The 16,379-nt window shown below is 42.4% G+C and overlaps 2 protein-coding genes across 15 annotated transcripts in view; one reads left to right on the forward strand and one right to left on the reverse strand.

The window, feature by feature from the left end:
• rapgef1b (Rap guanine nucleotide exchange factor (GEF) 1b) overlaps positions 1 to 4,112 on the forward strand; it is a 57,014-nt gene extending 52,902 nt beyond the window's left edge. For all 14 annotated transcript variants that reach the window (XM_023807978.2, XM_023807977.2, XM_072714524.1 and 11 more), the window contains 9 exons: positions 225 to 317; positions 721 to 906; positions 1,199 to 1,283; positions 1,371 to 1,465; positions 1,549 to 1,627; positions 1,829 to 1,930; positions 2,153 to 2,250; positions 2,525 to 2,653; positions 2,780 to 4,112. In XM_023807978.2, coding sequence (XP_023663746.1) covers positions 225 to 317; positions 721 to 906; positions 1,199 to 1,283; positions 1,371 to 1,465; positions 1,549 to 1,627; positions 1,829 to 1,930; positions 2,153 to 2,250; positions 2,525 to 2,653; positions 2,780 to 2,930 — 1,018 coding nt within the window. In that variant the 3' untranslated portion in view covers positions 2,931 to 4,112. The remainder of the gene's footprint in view (positions 1 to 224; positions 318 to 720; positions 907 to 1,198; positions 1,284 to 1,370; positions 1,466 to 1,548; positions 1,628 to 1,828; positions 1,931 to 2,152; positions 2,251 to 2,524; positions 2,654 to 2,779) is intronic.
• A 1,573-nt stretch (positions 4,113 to 5,685) lies between these two features.
• On the reverse strand, positions 5,686 to 10,419 carry uck1 (uridine-cytidine kinase 1). Its single transcript, XM_023807991.2, has 7 exons — positions 10,047 to 10,419; positions 8,618 to 8,777; positions 7,811 to 7,907; positions 7,431 to 7,573; positions 7,212 to 7,306; positions 6,817 to 6,865; positions 5,686 to 6,660 (listed from the first exon to the last, which is right to left on the reverse strand). Exons 1-7 carry the CDS (start codon positions 10,134 to 10,136, stop codon positions 6,485 to 6,487), a joined length of 810 nt encoding a protein of 269 aa, XP_023663759.1. The 5' UTR covers positions 10,137 to 10,419; the 3' UTR covers positions 5,686 to 6,484.
• Between the last annotated feature and the right edge of the window lie 5,960 nt (positions 10,420 to 16,379).

Consider the following 16,379-nt stretch of genomic DNA (forward strand, 5'->3'; position numbering starts at 1 on the left):
CAAGAACCACCATCACCAACCCCCCACCCCCCCCCCGCCCCAGAGAGACTCTGCACACGCTAGGGGAACCCCCGACCCCTTTCTACTGCCCGGTGTTTCACTTTGCAAAGGCACCTGCTTTGCATGTAGTCGACTCGGGATGTTTTATGGCCTGAGAGTGGCGTGCTTGGGGCTTTGTGGCGTGACTTTTCTAAAAATGGCAGGTCTCCTTGACCCCGTAGCACATATACCAGGTTTTGTCACAGCCCCGACACGTTCAAGAAGCGAGTCAGCAAAAACACCTTCTTCGTACTGGTTCGTGTGGTGGACGAGCTGTGGTGAGTACACATCCCAGCACTGTCTGGGCCACATGCTTGACCGTAGTACTATAATACATGGCTCCAGTAATAATTTTTGCCAGTGTTTAGTCTTATTACGTTTTGACCACATTACCCGACATGCCAAAGGTCACATTTTGATATTTTCAATTGACAAAGTCTGAAACCTTAAGTCCATAAATTTCAAAAGAAGTACATTTTTGAATTTAGAACCTTTGGATTATGAAAAATCGTGTGGCATTTCATGATGTTGGGTTCATAGGTCTAAACCTAAATTTCAGATACTGATTTCTGTAGGATTGTTTTCATTTGACCTATCAGGTGACTCGCATGCACCATGACCCGTGATGTGAACTCTGGAGAAGTTGCGAATCGAGTGGCAACCTTCTCCGTGTCTTTGCAGCCTCGTGGAGCTGACTGACGATATACTGAAGCAGCTGATGGATCTAGTTTTCCGACTCGTGTGTAACGGGGAGCTAAGTCTGGCCCGGGTCTTACGGAAGAACATTCTGGACAAAGTGGAGCAGAAGAAGCAGCTGCGCTATACCAACTGCCTGAAGCCGCTGGCTGCCCGTGGGGTGGCAGCAAGGTGGGGTCTGGGGGGGGCCTGGGCAGCCATTGATTGTCAGCTTTGGTGGAATCAGATTGACATTTGGTGGTCCCTGTATTAGCCTTGAGTTACGTCTGGGAACATGGGAATTGTGCATCACTATTTTGTCTTTGTATGTTTTTTATGTAGATGTCTTGGTAGATTATTTTGTATCTTCTGGATGATTCTTTTCTGTTTAAAGGATATTACAGAATCTGTTTGCAAACAAGTTTTCGGAATTTGACTCCATTTCCTTGCCAAAATGATGCAGTGTCTTTCTTTCCGGATGCAGACCCGGCACTCTTCACGACTTCCGCAGTCACGAGATCGCCGATCAGCTCACTCTCCTGGACGCGGAGCTCTTCTATAAGATTGAGGTAAAAGACACCCACACAGCATGACCCTGCCTCGCTCGTTTCCTCCTGCCGACATGTATACATTTCTGACCTCCCACTCTGGTCTAGATCCCCGAAGTGCTGCTGTGGGCAAAGGAACAGAATGAGGAGAAGAGTCCCAATCTGACGCAGTTCACAGAGCACTTTAACAACATGTCCTATTGGTATGTGCTGCCACTGAGGTGTGCGGGCGGCCGTCTCCGGACGATAGGCAGGCCGTGGTGACCCCCATTTCTGCTTCCTTCAGGGTGCGCTCCATAATCATTCAGCAGGAGAAGGCCCAGGACAGGGAGAAACTGCTTCTTAAGTTTATCAAAATTATGAAGGTACCTGGCCCGATCGTGCACGCCGTCTTCAGTGTCACCTTTATTAATGACATGAACTGTAAGGCTCTACGCTACAGAGGCTCCGTAAACATAAGGAAGACTTTGTGCTGTATGATGCATTTCCTTAAGGCTGTTTTTTTGTCTGATGCTAAGAATCTTGGAGATGTGCTTATCATACTTTCTCTTCCCCCTTTTCTTTAGCATTTAAGAAAGCTGAATAATTTTAACTCCTATTTGGCGATACTGTCAGCGTTAGATTCTGCACCTATTAGAAGACTGGAATGGCAAAAACAGACTTCAGAGGTAAGTTGGTCTGGATAAGCCAACGTGAGTGCAAGTTTGTAGCCATCAGCTTGTTAAATGCATCGCCTCTTAAAACAGACCAAAGCGTTTTCCAACCCGGTCCTCTGGGACCCACAGTAAGGAGGAGGAGGGAACAAAAACGTGGACCGTCTTGGCGTCCCTGAGGACTGGGGCGGTGAAGGAGTTATCACTCAAATAAGGAATCATTGTCCTGTGTTTCAGGGGTTAGAGGAGTACTGCACCTTGATTGACAGCTCCTCCTCCTTCCGGGCATATCGAGCAGCACTGGCAGATGTTGAACCTCCATGCATCCCATACCTGTGAGAAATCCCTCTCCTTCAGCATTGTGCTTGCAGCACCAAGTGCTAGTTGACCTTGATAACCAATAATGCTTTAGGGGCAAATAAATAGATGTTTGATTGAAATTATTAAATCCAGTATGGATATGTGGCATGTAACATTGACTATACAGTTTATTGCACCGTTAAATAAGGGAGCGTACTGTATATTCTTAATCACTGGACTCATTTATTTATATAGCTACGTCTTTGGATAGAGTGCTATTGATCTCTCTCCCGGCTCTCCATTCCCCAGAGGGCTCATCCTGCAGGATTTAACCTTTGTCCATCTGGGGAACCCAGACCTAATAGAAGGAAAAGTCAACTTCTCCAAAAGATGGCAGCAGTTCAACATCCTGGACAGTATGAGGCGCTTCCAGCAAGTGTGAGTGTGGTTGACATTCTCCCTCCCCCGCCCCATCCTTCCCGGCCTTCAGACATTTGCGGAGAATGAGTTTGGATCTCCCAGACTGTCGTACCTCGTTTAATATATGTGTCCTCTCTTCCCTAGACACTATGAGCTGAAGCGCAATGACGACATCGTCTCCTTCTTCAATGACTTCAGTGACCACCTGGCAGAGGAGGCTCTCTGGGAGCTGTCTTTGAAAATCAAGCCAAGGAATATCACGAGACGCAAGACCGAGCGGGAGGAGAAGACCTAGGAGTGTGGAAACATCTCGCTGCCTCAGAGGGCGACAGAGCAGAACTAGAATAACACTTTGAGAGACAAAACAAAACAACAAACAATCGCCTGAATACGGAAAAGAAAAAAAAAACTGTGACGGCAGCTAAAGAACTGGGAAATGTTGTGTCTGTTACAGTTTACAGAACTTTTTTATTATTATTTGTTGGGAACTATGGAACTCTGCCGTGTCTCAGCCTGAGCTTGGGCTGAGTTGGACGAAAGATCAGCTCGGAGCACAAAAAGCAGGAGGCTACAGAGAGGATTCGGTTAAACCGATAATTATTATTATTATTATTATTATTTTTTACATTACGTCCTATCCATTTCAATGTGTGTGTGTGTGTGTGTGTGTGTCTTGTACATTGCCAACCATGTCTGGGAGTGACCTTCCTCCGCCTACTTGGGAAGCCAAGATGTTTGCCTGTACATGGATGACTCCTCTATCGTGACGTGCCATCCTGAGACCCTGTCCCATCCTCATGGACTGTGGTTGTCTGACTGTGGACCCCCCCCCCCCCCCAATCTGAAAATGAGGACGACTGTCCACTAGGGTTCTGGACATAAATGACAACCCTTGGTGAGGATGGCAATGAACCTGCGAGTGGATGGAGACATTGTCCTAGAATAAACATGTGACAGCCAAATTTTGACAGTGGGTTTTGTTTGAAGCTTAAGTGTATGGATGATTGTGTGTGTAGATATATATATATATTTCTCCTTTTGTTCTTTAAAAGGGTTTCAATTTGTAAGCAGTGGATCTTACCTCCTTCCGAGTGCAATAGAGATGTGCACTTAAAAAAAAAAAAAAAAGGCCTAAACAAGAAAATAGCAAAATGCTGTGATTCATGTCAACAGGCAAAAAAGCATTATGGGGAGTAAATGGTCAGGCAATAAGTGTCATGTTCCACAGCCCCACAGAGTCTGTTTGGAGAAGATGCGTGAGGTGCCAACGAACTGAGCTAGGGCTCTGTGTTATGGATGAGTGTTTGCTGGACTCTGATGTAAAGAGAGGGAATTCCATTTGAGGAGAACGCCTCTCATCCTGTTTCATATGGTGTAGTACGTAAACTCCCAGTTACTCCTTAGGAAATTCAGCTCTGCCTATACACACATCACACTGTGCATTCTTGCAGTCGAATAAAATATTCAGCAATATTTATATCTGTTTCGGGTTATGTATGAGGTGTTCTCAGCCTGATTATTTTTATTTTGCCTGCCCCATGTCAAAGCGTCAACGCTCAAGCTATGTGGCAACAGTCACTGTTTCAGCTGGGTCAAAAATGTCATGAATACTGAACAAATAAAACCATGGCTTCAGCAATGAAAATAAAATGCAACTAACCAATGTGTGTGTGTGCTATAGGACAAACGGCTAGAGGGAGTGAAGTACACACCACTCACGCCGGTACGTGGCATGTATTTGAGATGGAGAGTGATTCTCTGATCAAATCACTTGCTGACCATTATTGTTTCTCTTTTCTTTGCAGAAAAAGTCAAACTTTAAAATGTGTTTTAGTGCTTATTTCTGCTCTGTAGAACATGAGGCTAAGGTTTAAGGCATTTATAATCATTTAGGTAGCTAAAATTTAGTTTAATACTAGTACAATTGCCTATAATATAGTATAATCTCATACTGGACTTCTTTTGCAATATAAAAATACTTCTATGGAGATGTATGAAAAGTTGGGGTCATTCAACTTCTGTAATTTAATTTTAGAAAGTCTAGATTGCAACTTCTCACTCTGTCGGACCATCATGACAGTAGACATGTTAGTATGTTTGAGACAGTCAGTTATTCTGAACAGTAAGTGTTTTGTTTCCAGTAGAGGAAAAGAGAAGTTTTCAAAAATGTCACACTTCACACATTGAACCCAGATAAATGGATGTTACATACTGGTTATCTTAAATGAAATACGCCATCATTTGGCTTTGGTGTGTCTGGAGTAGATTCCTATTACCGCAGTTACAGAGTTTGAGATTGGCAAGCCAAGAGAGTGAGAAGTGGCATTTCCCCATGGAAGGCATTGTGAACGGCGATGCAGCCTACATTTCTGGCTGGAGATCAAGTGCAATCAAGCACACACTTCCGACTCCTTGGTTTGGGACGTCACTCTTCAGTGTGTGTCCTGTGCATGTTCAGCTACTGGTAACCAGTTTACATCGGTGATCTCAGGTAAATTCAGATGTTTTTATTTTTAATGCATTTTTGGCCAAGTTGTTGCACATTTGTGTCTCAGACTGAGGCCTGGACAGTCTAGCCTGCTGCTGTGTGTGGAGTCGACCTAAACACAACCACTTTTAGCAGTTTAAGTATATTTTCCATAAAATCCAACTGATGGTGTTCCTTCTCATGTCTACCCATCCAGAAGCTTCACTGGGTCAGAAATCACAGATTTCTGAGGCCTGTCAGCATGGTCCGCAGTCCCACGCTCACACAGCCCTCACGCAGCGGGGGCCCTCGGAAAATAACCCCTAACAATGTAATAGCACTTGGCTTCAGTTAACTACTGAACCAGAAAAGAGCTTCCCTTCTGGAACCTGTCCATGGGACACTGGGGGTATTTACTTGGGTATTTAAATGAGCATATGCAAAAAATGCCAGCGGAAAAATCTAGTTTTTTTTTACATTGTGTGGGATGCTGCTTGGCTAAGCACTGTATTCATTCATATTTCTTTGCATGGTCACCAATTCTTATGTACTGTCACTGTAATTCTCAAAAATGGAAACAATCTTTATATTATTACATATTTAATTTGAAAATTGAATATACAGAATTAACTGGCATACATTCACCTATGGAAGCCTTTTATTTCGTCATTTTAAAATGACACAAAAAAAGAAAAGACAATGACTGTACTATTATCATTCTACATTAGTCAGCTGACATTCTGTACTAACACAAGTCCACAGGAGTAATGATTAGCAACATCAGACAAACATCCATTATTGACGTTTTCATGTTTATCCTGGGTGAAAATCAAAGAACAAATATCATCTCTTATACAAAGCGAAGAGATGTTAACTGCTTATTACTTAAAATGACCATTCCGTAGTTAATTACAATTAAGATGGGGAGCATGAAGAATATTGTAAATAAATGGAAAACTCAAGGAGTGATTAAGTTTACCAAGTCAATTTCCTATGGAGAGTCTGAAATCCACACCTGGCAGGTCATCAGACGAAATTATTTTTGTAATCAGACAACATTCAAGGAAATTCTCTGTACATTGCACTACCAGGTGGGGGGTTTTGGTTTTTGTACTGGTGTGTTCTGATAGATAAATATCTCTGAATTTACGTCTTGGTGCACATTTAAATTATTATGAATCCTTAAATATCATGGTTTGTCTATTTCCAAACAGCTTGTATGGAATTGGCTGGATGTGGTAAGAGGAAGACTGAGAATTACTCTTTTCAGCTGACCTGGTGTTCCTTCGTTTCTGAAGTCACTCTCTACCTTTGCGTGTGACTCGGCATCCTGACGACGGCCTGGTACCTAGGTGGTGTCAGGGCTCGCCCAGCTCCTCCCCTCAGTGAGGCCGGCTACTGGGCTCCATGGAAATCCTTTTTCCTGGGAGAGTGTCTCCTTGGTCAGAGATGACCCTCTTGAACCCACGGCCGTGCACACCCACTGAACTCCGCTGCCATTTACAAATGTCCCCACTGAGGATGTCTTGGATGTGTTGCACAATGAGATTGATGGCCACTGAAGTGAGATTGGGGAAAGGAGGAGGAGCAAGAGACGGTGGACCTCTCAGTCAGTACTTATCGTTGAATTATCTGGCTTACCGAGACAATTCGAACATTCAAACGTGACACGCCGCCTGAAGACTGAAAAGGATTGACCTTTGAAATGACTTACCCATGTTGTCAACACCTCGAGGTATAATGACATCAGCATATTTCTTGGTCTAGGGAAATGGTAAAGGGTCTTTAAATAGCTGTGTGGAGGTGCTCAACTTCAGATATATACAATACAGCACATTCAAATATCCCTAAGCAACCTGCATAGTTTCTTAGCAGGGTGGTGTTTCTAAATGGTCTTATATACTTAACCTTCCCTACATTTATTTATTTTGCCAAACAGTATAAAGCATGAACAATAACAGGGATCCACATATACTGACTCTAAAATATCGGATTTTTCGCTGTATGGCCTTTTCATTAACAGTAAGTAAATCCAAGTATTACAAAGTAACCGCCAATTGTTTATTTTACACAGTTACTGTAACCTGCAGCAGGTCGGCGTCTCATTACCGGCAGACAGAACTCCTCAAAAGCAGGCTTGACAAAAGTAGTGTACTGAGTCAAGATCTGCTCCAGGTCGCGGCCTCTCTTCATGTCCCTCAGAACTGAAAAATGAGCAGAAACAACGCCGGCCGTAAGTCGAGCCGCAGACGTCGGCAAACCAGGCAGGCTAGCCTGGTGCTGAGAGCCAGGAGAGCGGGGAAATGCAGGGACAAGTACGGCCCATACCTCTCCGAGAGAGACGGACGTCAGAGTCCGTGTCCACAAAGAGTTTCATGTGGAACATGTCCCGGACCTCCTGCGTGTAGAAAACCAGGATGCCTTCGAACAGAACCACGTCGGCAGGGTACACTGTAATCCTCTCCTGCAGCCTGACCACACACACACACACACACACACACACACAAAATGTGAACAGAGACTGTATGACTACAAGGTCGATGTATGTTTTAATACACAATTATTCTTGTCTCAGAAGAGTTAATTAGTGTTATGTCACAAAAAATTCTTAATTTTATTAAAAGTTATTGCGAGCATAAACATGTCCCATAGAGAGAAGTTTTCTCAAGGCTCAAATGTCACTGTTAGTCGTGTTTTTTCCTTCTTACCTGGAGTGGGTGACAAAGTCGTACGTCGGAACCTCAACAACCTTCCCTTCCACGATATCCTTCAGGGTTTGGTACATGAGCTCATTGTCAAAAGCATCTGTGAATCAACAATGATGACACTGTGTCAGAGAATCACCAGGAAAGGAATATTTAAATAAATGCAAGTCTCTCCATGAAAATAATCTACTAGAAAACAAAACACAACAGTATATTAGGGTTACATTTTTTTTAGTATTATTCATTTTCAGTATAATCCATTATACGAAAAATAAATAATGTTTTGTCAATTCCTAAACCGGCATGCAAAACATAAACCCATAAAATGTTATATTCTATAAGTATTAAAAATAATTTATATCATTAGTATAGGATTTATGTCATTAATAAAACCATTCAAATGAAGCATTATTCATATAATTGCGTTTTGGTTTTAAAAAAGTACTGCTTTGAGAATCAGTCATCAACACAATTACTGTGGTAAAAATGAACGCAGGGCATTTTCAGACAGAGGTGTTCCTCAAATTTCTGGATGAACCCAACGCAAGTTTAAAATATTGTATGTCGAATATTAAGGTGATAAGTAACTACTGTCATTAAATATTTGGTTACACACAGGAAAAATACACTTTATGATTATGTTGTTAAATACTGTAGCAGTGAAAAGTATCAATCGCTTTATTGCTAGCCCAGAACATCAAAATTCAAAGTTTGATGACTGCCGAGTCAGCATCACTATCACACCACCGTAAAGTCTAAATATAGTCAGTCGAAGCGTCATAACTGGAGCAGCACATTCTAAGGGTATACCTGGGTGGTCAAAGTTGTACTGGCCCTTAAGTGCTTTGGACTTCTGATCAGTGGTCAGAACCCTGTAGAAGCTGTCCTGGCTGATGATGGCGACCTTCCTCTGGCGATGGTCCACCTTGTTCTGTCCCAGCAGCTCCATGATCTTTGCACAGACAGTGGACTGGGAGACAGCGACAAGAAGCTTTCAGAACTGGGGCAGCGTGATATCACATCGCAATATGAGAAATTTCCATGACTGATGTGCGTCAAACATCCTACAGCCCTGTACAAAATCAAAGTGTTCAGCCAAAGTCAACTGGACTCTGTGCTGAGAAACTAAAACAGCGATATGACTGAAAATCGAATGAAAATAGTTGGAACTATTTGGGAGATCTTTGTAAAAACAGAACAAATGAAGCAGAAAGAACATGTAAAACATCTTGACTTCAAACTTAATGAAAACTTTATGAATATAACAGTAATCAGTTTTTTATCCTCTTGGGTAAGCATTTTTGCTTCGGGAATTATTAAAATATGCTACCCTGATCTATGATAATTGTTCAGACTTCAGGCATGACATGTTGTCCTTAAGCCTTCACTTTATTGAGATCACATATGCAGACACAAGACAAGTTTTAAGAAACAGAAACGTTTCCAAACTAAACGCAGGACAGATAATGCTGCCATGTTACTCATTTAAAGTCGCACTGTGGGCATAACTGTCCCCAAAGACATAATCGTACTTAGAGTAATAGATTAAAATACGACCATGGCTGTTGCACATATAATTAAATCCATTTTTATAGTAGGCATGCCACCCTTTGAGGGCAACAGGAGCGTAGGCCTATACATTAAATCTTACAAAATACATTAATTATCCGTTATAGCAATTTTAATATTGAAGGACCTGAAGTGTTGTAGGTATGTTTTGTATGATAGCTCACGCTCATACATCATGAGACACATGACACACCACTATAATCGGAGAGCTTGTCAAGAACAAGATCCCGACAAACCGGTCAGAATCAGACAGGCAGCTACAAAAGGTAACTGCCCCAAGTCATATGAGTGACTAGATAAATAAAAGCGGTTATTTTAAATACTAAGTAGTTAACGTTATATATAGCTGATGTCCAGCGTGACGCGCTTTATTAATAATAAATAACAAGGAAAAGATATCTGCTGGTTGCAGGGAACGCCTCTGACACCCTTCCTTAGTTTTACATTTTGTCACTCGACGCCAATACGGATATTTAGTAACATGTACAGCTTTAAAAGCCAGGAGCTACATATTTAATATATGACGATTGCTATTTTCTATTACTGTGACGTGGAGCTGAAGGCGAACACTTGCATTGTTAGATAAGCGTACTCGCCATTGCAGCGCTGGCTGCGGCGGGCGGCCGGACGGCGGCATAGTCCCGGGTGTTGCATGCTGACAGCGCCTTACCTTCCCGCTGGCGGTCCCTCCGCTCACCCCTATCAGAAACGGGTGATGCTTCGGCCGCTCCACTTCCGAGGGCGACACGGCGGAGGCCATCGTGCCGAACTGCCTGCTCGCAGACAAGCTTAGGCCCTTCCTTACCCAAGGCAGGGAAATAGTAATTAAAATAGCTAGAGGGGCGCCGGCTGCAGGTCGCGCTTATTCGGTCAGCCCCATATTTTGCTGGCCGCTTAATTTCCTGAATGTCTCTACGGCTTGACTACGGCTTGATTACGGCTCACGGGTGGTGCAGGAGGCCGACACGCCAACATTCGCGCGCCTGGAATCTGCGTCCGCGCGGCCCACTGCGCAAACTCCGGCGGTGAGCTGTGCTGCCGCGCGCCGCTAGGGGACAGGGGACAGGGGACGGGGGACGGGGGGGGCGCTAAAATCCGCAAACGCGGGAAAGCGGTTACTGCGCGCGGCAGGTAAAGAACATACACTACGTTCGCGGACGAGGCTAGAAGCAATCGTACATTTCTTTACAAGAATTAGAACAGAATAATGGCGACAGAAGCCTTCATGGGACTCTGGATGCAGCACTTAGAACACGTTATACTTATAAATAAAACTTAAAGTCCATCTGATAATGTATAAAGTGCGGCTGTTGTCGCATAATCGATACCGTATTCGCAGTATACTTGTGTATGTTGTGGTCTGCTGTGGAAGCAAGGTTAAGTTTATGTGATGCCAAGCAGCTGAACAAACTCATCGGGATGACAAGCTCCATCACCGGATTGACGCTGGACCCTCTGGAGAACATTGTAAGGAAAAGGATGGTGGCAAAATTAGGAAACATCATGGAGAATCCTGCCCATCGTCTCCACAGGACGATAGCTTGGAGCAGCTGTTCCCACAGGTTCATTCCACCTCAGCCATAAAACACTACTGTATATAACTATATACATCACACATACACCTCTGAATTTATATATCTTTATATATTTATTAATTTGCTTAACCCTTTGTGTATTGTCATGCACATTTTTTTTTTATTTTGTATTGCGGTTGTATATTTGCACTTTGTGTTTGAATCCAGCTACATTTGCTCTTGGGATCAATAAAGTACAGCTATCTATCAATCAATCTTATTAAAGATTATTATCAAAGTCCAGAAACATCAATGTATTTACAAAATAACTGTGGGACCGTGTGTGTCTGTGTTAATAACAATGCTAGTTTTTTTTAATTATTTTTTGAATTTAATAATAAAAGAAGCAAAAATAAGAACAACTTTACTTGTTTCCATCTATACATACATAAATACATTTTTAAAAATCCCCCATTACTGCTCGGGAAGAACCAACTTAATACAACACAAGCTGGTCTTATGATTGTTCCGACCCTTCATTTGGCTTAGGGCTTTTTTCTTCATGTGACATGTTCGCAGAGCTCTTGTCAAATTCTTCTACCACAACTTCTATTGCTTCATCACCTGCAACCCTCTTCACCTTCTCCCCCTTCTCTGCCAGGATCTCCTCTATGTTCCTGTATGGTGTAGTAACCAGATACAATTCCTGCCCTGAAAAGCTATTCATCTGTAGCAAACAGCATTTCACATTGCAATTTAATGTTGCCAACAGCCAAATTTTCACCCACATTAAATTATCATCCATCAGTTTGATCAGTTGATTAAGTGGCAGGTTTTTTTTGACATTTAAATGTACTCATTTTTAAAACCTTCTACATATCTGGAGAAGTTCTTACACCTCACCTTTTCCCTTCAAGGTCCGAAAACCATCCCAAATTGTCTGCAATTATATGGTGGTTTTTACAGCCAGGACAGGTCACTATGACGACTCCTCTGTGATATGCCATTTTGGATATTTTCTTCATTGATCTGGTTGAGCAAACCTGAAAAACAGAAAGCACACGTTTAGGATTGCCTGTATGGAGTGTAATGAAATATGTAGCTGCAATCTCAGGACGGTAGTGTAACACCGCACAACTCAACGTAAATCGTTTCGGTAAATATGTAATTGGATACATTAGAAGAGAAAAAATCATGGTCAAAACTGCCAAAAGTCCTCTTTTGACAGGAGCATTTATTAAGCAGCAACATAATGACACAATGTGAACGTCCGGCAAAGACAAATCCGCATGGACCGTTGTCTAATAACAGCACGATTATTTCATGCTCGTCACTATAATATCACTGACATGGCTTTATATGTGTTTATCTTTCGTGCCCCTTACCTTGCACGTATACACAAGATGATAATGGCTGGATTGTACCTTTCCCACCGCTTCGCTTCTGAGTAGAGCAGAAGTCGAGAATTCACGTCGTAGATTCAGAGAATTTAGGTTCTGTTTAGGCAATAAATATGCGATTCTTCTAACCAAAGCATATCTCGCAGCCTCGGATAAGTAGTTTTGTTGTATACTGCATCTGTGTTCCATACAACTAACTGATGTCTTCTGAAATAATGAAAATAGCCGAAAAGTAGTAAATGAGTGCCTGAATGCCTGCAACAACACAGGTTTGTTTTGAGTCAGAAGGCAACATTTCGCCATACGCATTGTTTTCTGTAACATTATTCTAATTCTGTTCGTGAACTGTTCAGAGCCAGGCACATGTTTATGAATTCCACTTCCGGACTATAGATTCCCATCGAACGCTACTAGAACAGCTACCGAGTCCACATTAATAACAATTTTTTTTTGTTACACATAATATATGTTATATGCTACAACAATAGTCGAACAATTAAACTTCGCGTTCATAAAGGCCTAAAGTACTATTTTATTATGTAGTAATATGCTTACGCATCAAAATGTACTGCCACCTACCGTTTAGGAGTATAACTGCAATCCAGAAATGGGCACGTTTTAATTTTGGCATATATGTAATGCTAAACGTGTGATTCCTGCGAATTTATTGAGCAGTGCATTTAAAACAATAGTGAGCAGTAACATCAGAAAAAGAACACAAAACACCAAGTAACACGAACAAATAATACAGAACATACATACATACATACAAAGATAATACTCAGCAATGACATTAATAACATAAAAGATAGTATAGTGTAAAATAGTTGATCTATTTTGCTCTTATATTTTATACCGAGTTGCTGTGGATTAGCCTAATGATTCACGTGTGTAACATTCTGGTTCAAGTGCTGATGCTTCTTTGGCACCTGAAGTAAGTCACAGGAGGAAGAGTTACTGGATTCCAAGATGATGCTACCTGCTTTTCTCAGTTAGCGTGAAGCATAAATGTCACGAAGTGAAGGCAGTGTCCTGTTAATGGCAGAGTGATCTTCACCACTGTCTGCAGTGCTCTGCAGGACCAAGCCAAGCAGTTTCTATACCACGATGCACAGCGTTCAGTGAGAATAGATTATATCATTCATCTGTAGAAGTTGGTAATTGCTTCTAGTGTCTCCTGGGCCTTCCTCAGGCACTGAGGAAGTAAAGCCATTGGCCTCCTTGATTGCTGCGGTTGTGTGTTGTGTCCAAATATGTTTGTCTGGTATAGTGACTCCCAGGAACTAAAATCTGCTGACTCTCATCTCAGCTTCCTCCTCGATGTAAACGAGTTTGGTCCGCCTTCACCTTCTAGAAATTGATTACAAGCACCTTGATATTGCTGATGTTATGGGATTCATTGTTGTCCTGGCAGGAGACTAACCTCCTCTGTATGGACTGACAGATCATTGTTGGCGATCAGGCCGCGATAGTAGCATCATCAGCAGACTGGATGGTGCAATAGGAGCTGCATCCTAACCCACACACATGAACAGGGAGTACAGCAAGGAGATCAGAAATCATGAGGACAATGTTAAGGGTCTCGGTCAACCAGGTTTTGTTTCCCACTTACATGTACTGGGGTCTACTGGTGAAAAAGTCAAAAGAGCGATGACTTATGGTGGTGCTAATTCCCAAGTCCAACATCCTGGTAACAATCCTTGAGGGTATCATTGTACTAAGTATATATAGAGGTGGATAGTTCAGGTCCAGAAAGTAAAAATCTAGACCAAGATTTTGTTTCATCCAACCGTTTGAGTATAAAGAGTAACAGTACTCAACTGGTTGGTTGAAACAAAATCTTGGTCTGGATTCTTACTTTCTGGACCTGAACTATCCACTTCTGCAATTATCTACAAACGGTATTCTAGCATAGGAGCTTTCTAAGTTGTCTGGGACATTGCTGTTTATGTCTCCCATTGAAAATCTTTCTAACAGCTTCATGGCAATGGGGCTGAGAGCCACAGGGTGGTAGTCATTTCGACTGTGCACTTTGTATTTCTTTGGGACCGGAATGACGGCAGTGTCTTAAAAAAGGTTGGAATTGAGGAATCCCTCAGAGTGAGAGATCAAAAATGCCCATTAAAAACACCAGCGGACTGGTCACAGCAAGCGTTTAGATCGCATCCTGAAACCGCACCGGTGCCACCTGCTTTGTGAGTGTTAATCTCACAGTGAGAGAAGCTGATTTCTTTGGCTGCACAGAGGCTCTCGCCGGAGGATTTTGGGTCTGCATGATCAAAGAGAACATAGAGAATTCAGAATCTGAATTGGACATGTCCAACTCTTTTTTTTGTTCAATAGATTTCGACATGTGCCCTGAGTTCTGGAGTAAGGTGATTCTAGTTTGTCAAAATATAACATATTCTCTGGTTTATTACTCTCTGAAGGTCATGCCTACATTTTTTGTGCAGCTAAAAATCTCCAGACTGTGAGTTTAATTCTTCCCTTAACTCCCTGCTTGTGGAATCAGTACCTTCTCTACGCTGGGCTTGGGAAGGAAAACATGCATGAAATGCACAACAAGATTCAAAGCATCAACCCCAAATTTGTGAGATGACAATGACACCCAATAAGCTAATGTGCTGCCAGTGACAAGAGAATTAAGTTAAATTCAGATGTTCTATTAAATTATAAGTTACTTCTTTTTATAAACAACTCTTGGGCTATTTTTAAAGAGAAACTGGACAAACAGTGTTCAGTGCCAAAAGAAGACTAATAGGTATGATGGGGGAGGGGGGAGGAAAACTAAACTGAACTGCTTACATGTGGAGGCTCTCTCACCCTCTAGCCCCTGTCAAACAACAAGGGGAAATTAATCTTTCTCCTATGAACTGAGGAGAGGAGCGACATGCAGAGCTGCTTATCTCTGCCTCCCAAGACCTGTGTTGTGGTGATGCATGTCCTCCCGTGACGGCAGAGCCAGAGGATATTTTTGACACTAACTTTTTGATGTCTGGAAAAGAGGAAATGCATGGCAGACGGTTCTATGCACCGGAAACTCTCTGGGTATTCCTGCCTTCTGCGAACTTGTGAAGAGGCTGTTTTTCCAGTAAGTTTCATGACAATCCATTTTCCTCTCTTGGTTTGGAGTGTTGATGTAAGTATTACAAGAAGCCAAAGAGCTGCACAAAGTACTTATTTGAAATAAACTTACCCTGCTGTGTCTTCTAAAACTTTATTAATAGGTGCTGTGAAATGTCATTTCATTCCACTCCTGCTGTGGTTCCTCCATGCTAAACGTTTACTCTCGAAGGTGGAATATGTTTGTGACTAGTTTTTATTTATTTATTGTACTTTGCCTTTCGCAACAAGAAAAGGGCTAAACTGGATAGTTTATTGGGAAGCTTTAAAGTAATAAAATGACATGCAAACAGACCCCCCCCCCTCCCAGGGGTTACCACTGCACTTAAACAACATACCTATTGTGTGACATCCAAGTCAAGTCTCAAACCATTTGGTTAAAATATATGCAACACATTAATTAGTGAGAAAGTCAAAAGGCCATGTGGGCACCAATTGTCCACCTGGCTCATGATCTGCACATGTCAGACGTTTGAAGATGCAAGTAACCTTGCTGACTGTACAATGAGGGCTCTTTGGCCGCTTCTTCAGAACTAGGGAGTCCAGCAGAAACGGCTGCGATGGCCCTTCATACACACGTGACCAAGGCCCATTGCACTCCCCAGCACACAACAGTCATGAAGAATGCTGCTAAATCACAAATTCTGATCATTAATAAATCCCCAGATCAAAGCTGATTGGTCCTCAGTGCAACCACATGCTCTCATCACTTTTAACATCCTTGCATGTAAAACTCCAAAAGAGGGAATTTCTTTATCCTCCCTCTTCCCTGCTTCTGTATTATCCTGTCTTAATGGTGTGGTAATGTACCTCAACACACCCATGTAATGCGCCTTGGGGCAACTCTGTTGTTAAAAATAAGTTGAGAATTTCTTCGTGTTTCTCTGCGGTTGCAGGTAGACGGTACACGTCCTTTGTCAGTACACCCACACGCCCCCCCACAAAGCCATCTACTCAGATCTATGC

The sequence above is a fragment of the Paramormyrops kingsleyae genome, chromosome 7, assembly GCF_048594095.1.
Source record: "Paramormyrops kingsleyae isolate MSU_618 chromosome 7, PKINGS_0.4, whole genome shotgun sequence".
NCBI lineage: Eukaryota > Metazoa > Chordata > Actinopteri > Osteoglossiformes > Mormyridae > Paramormyrops > Paramormyrops kingsleyae.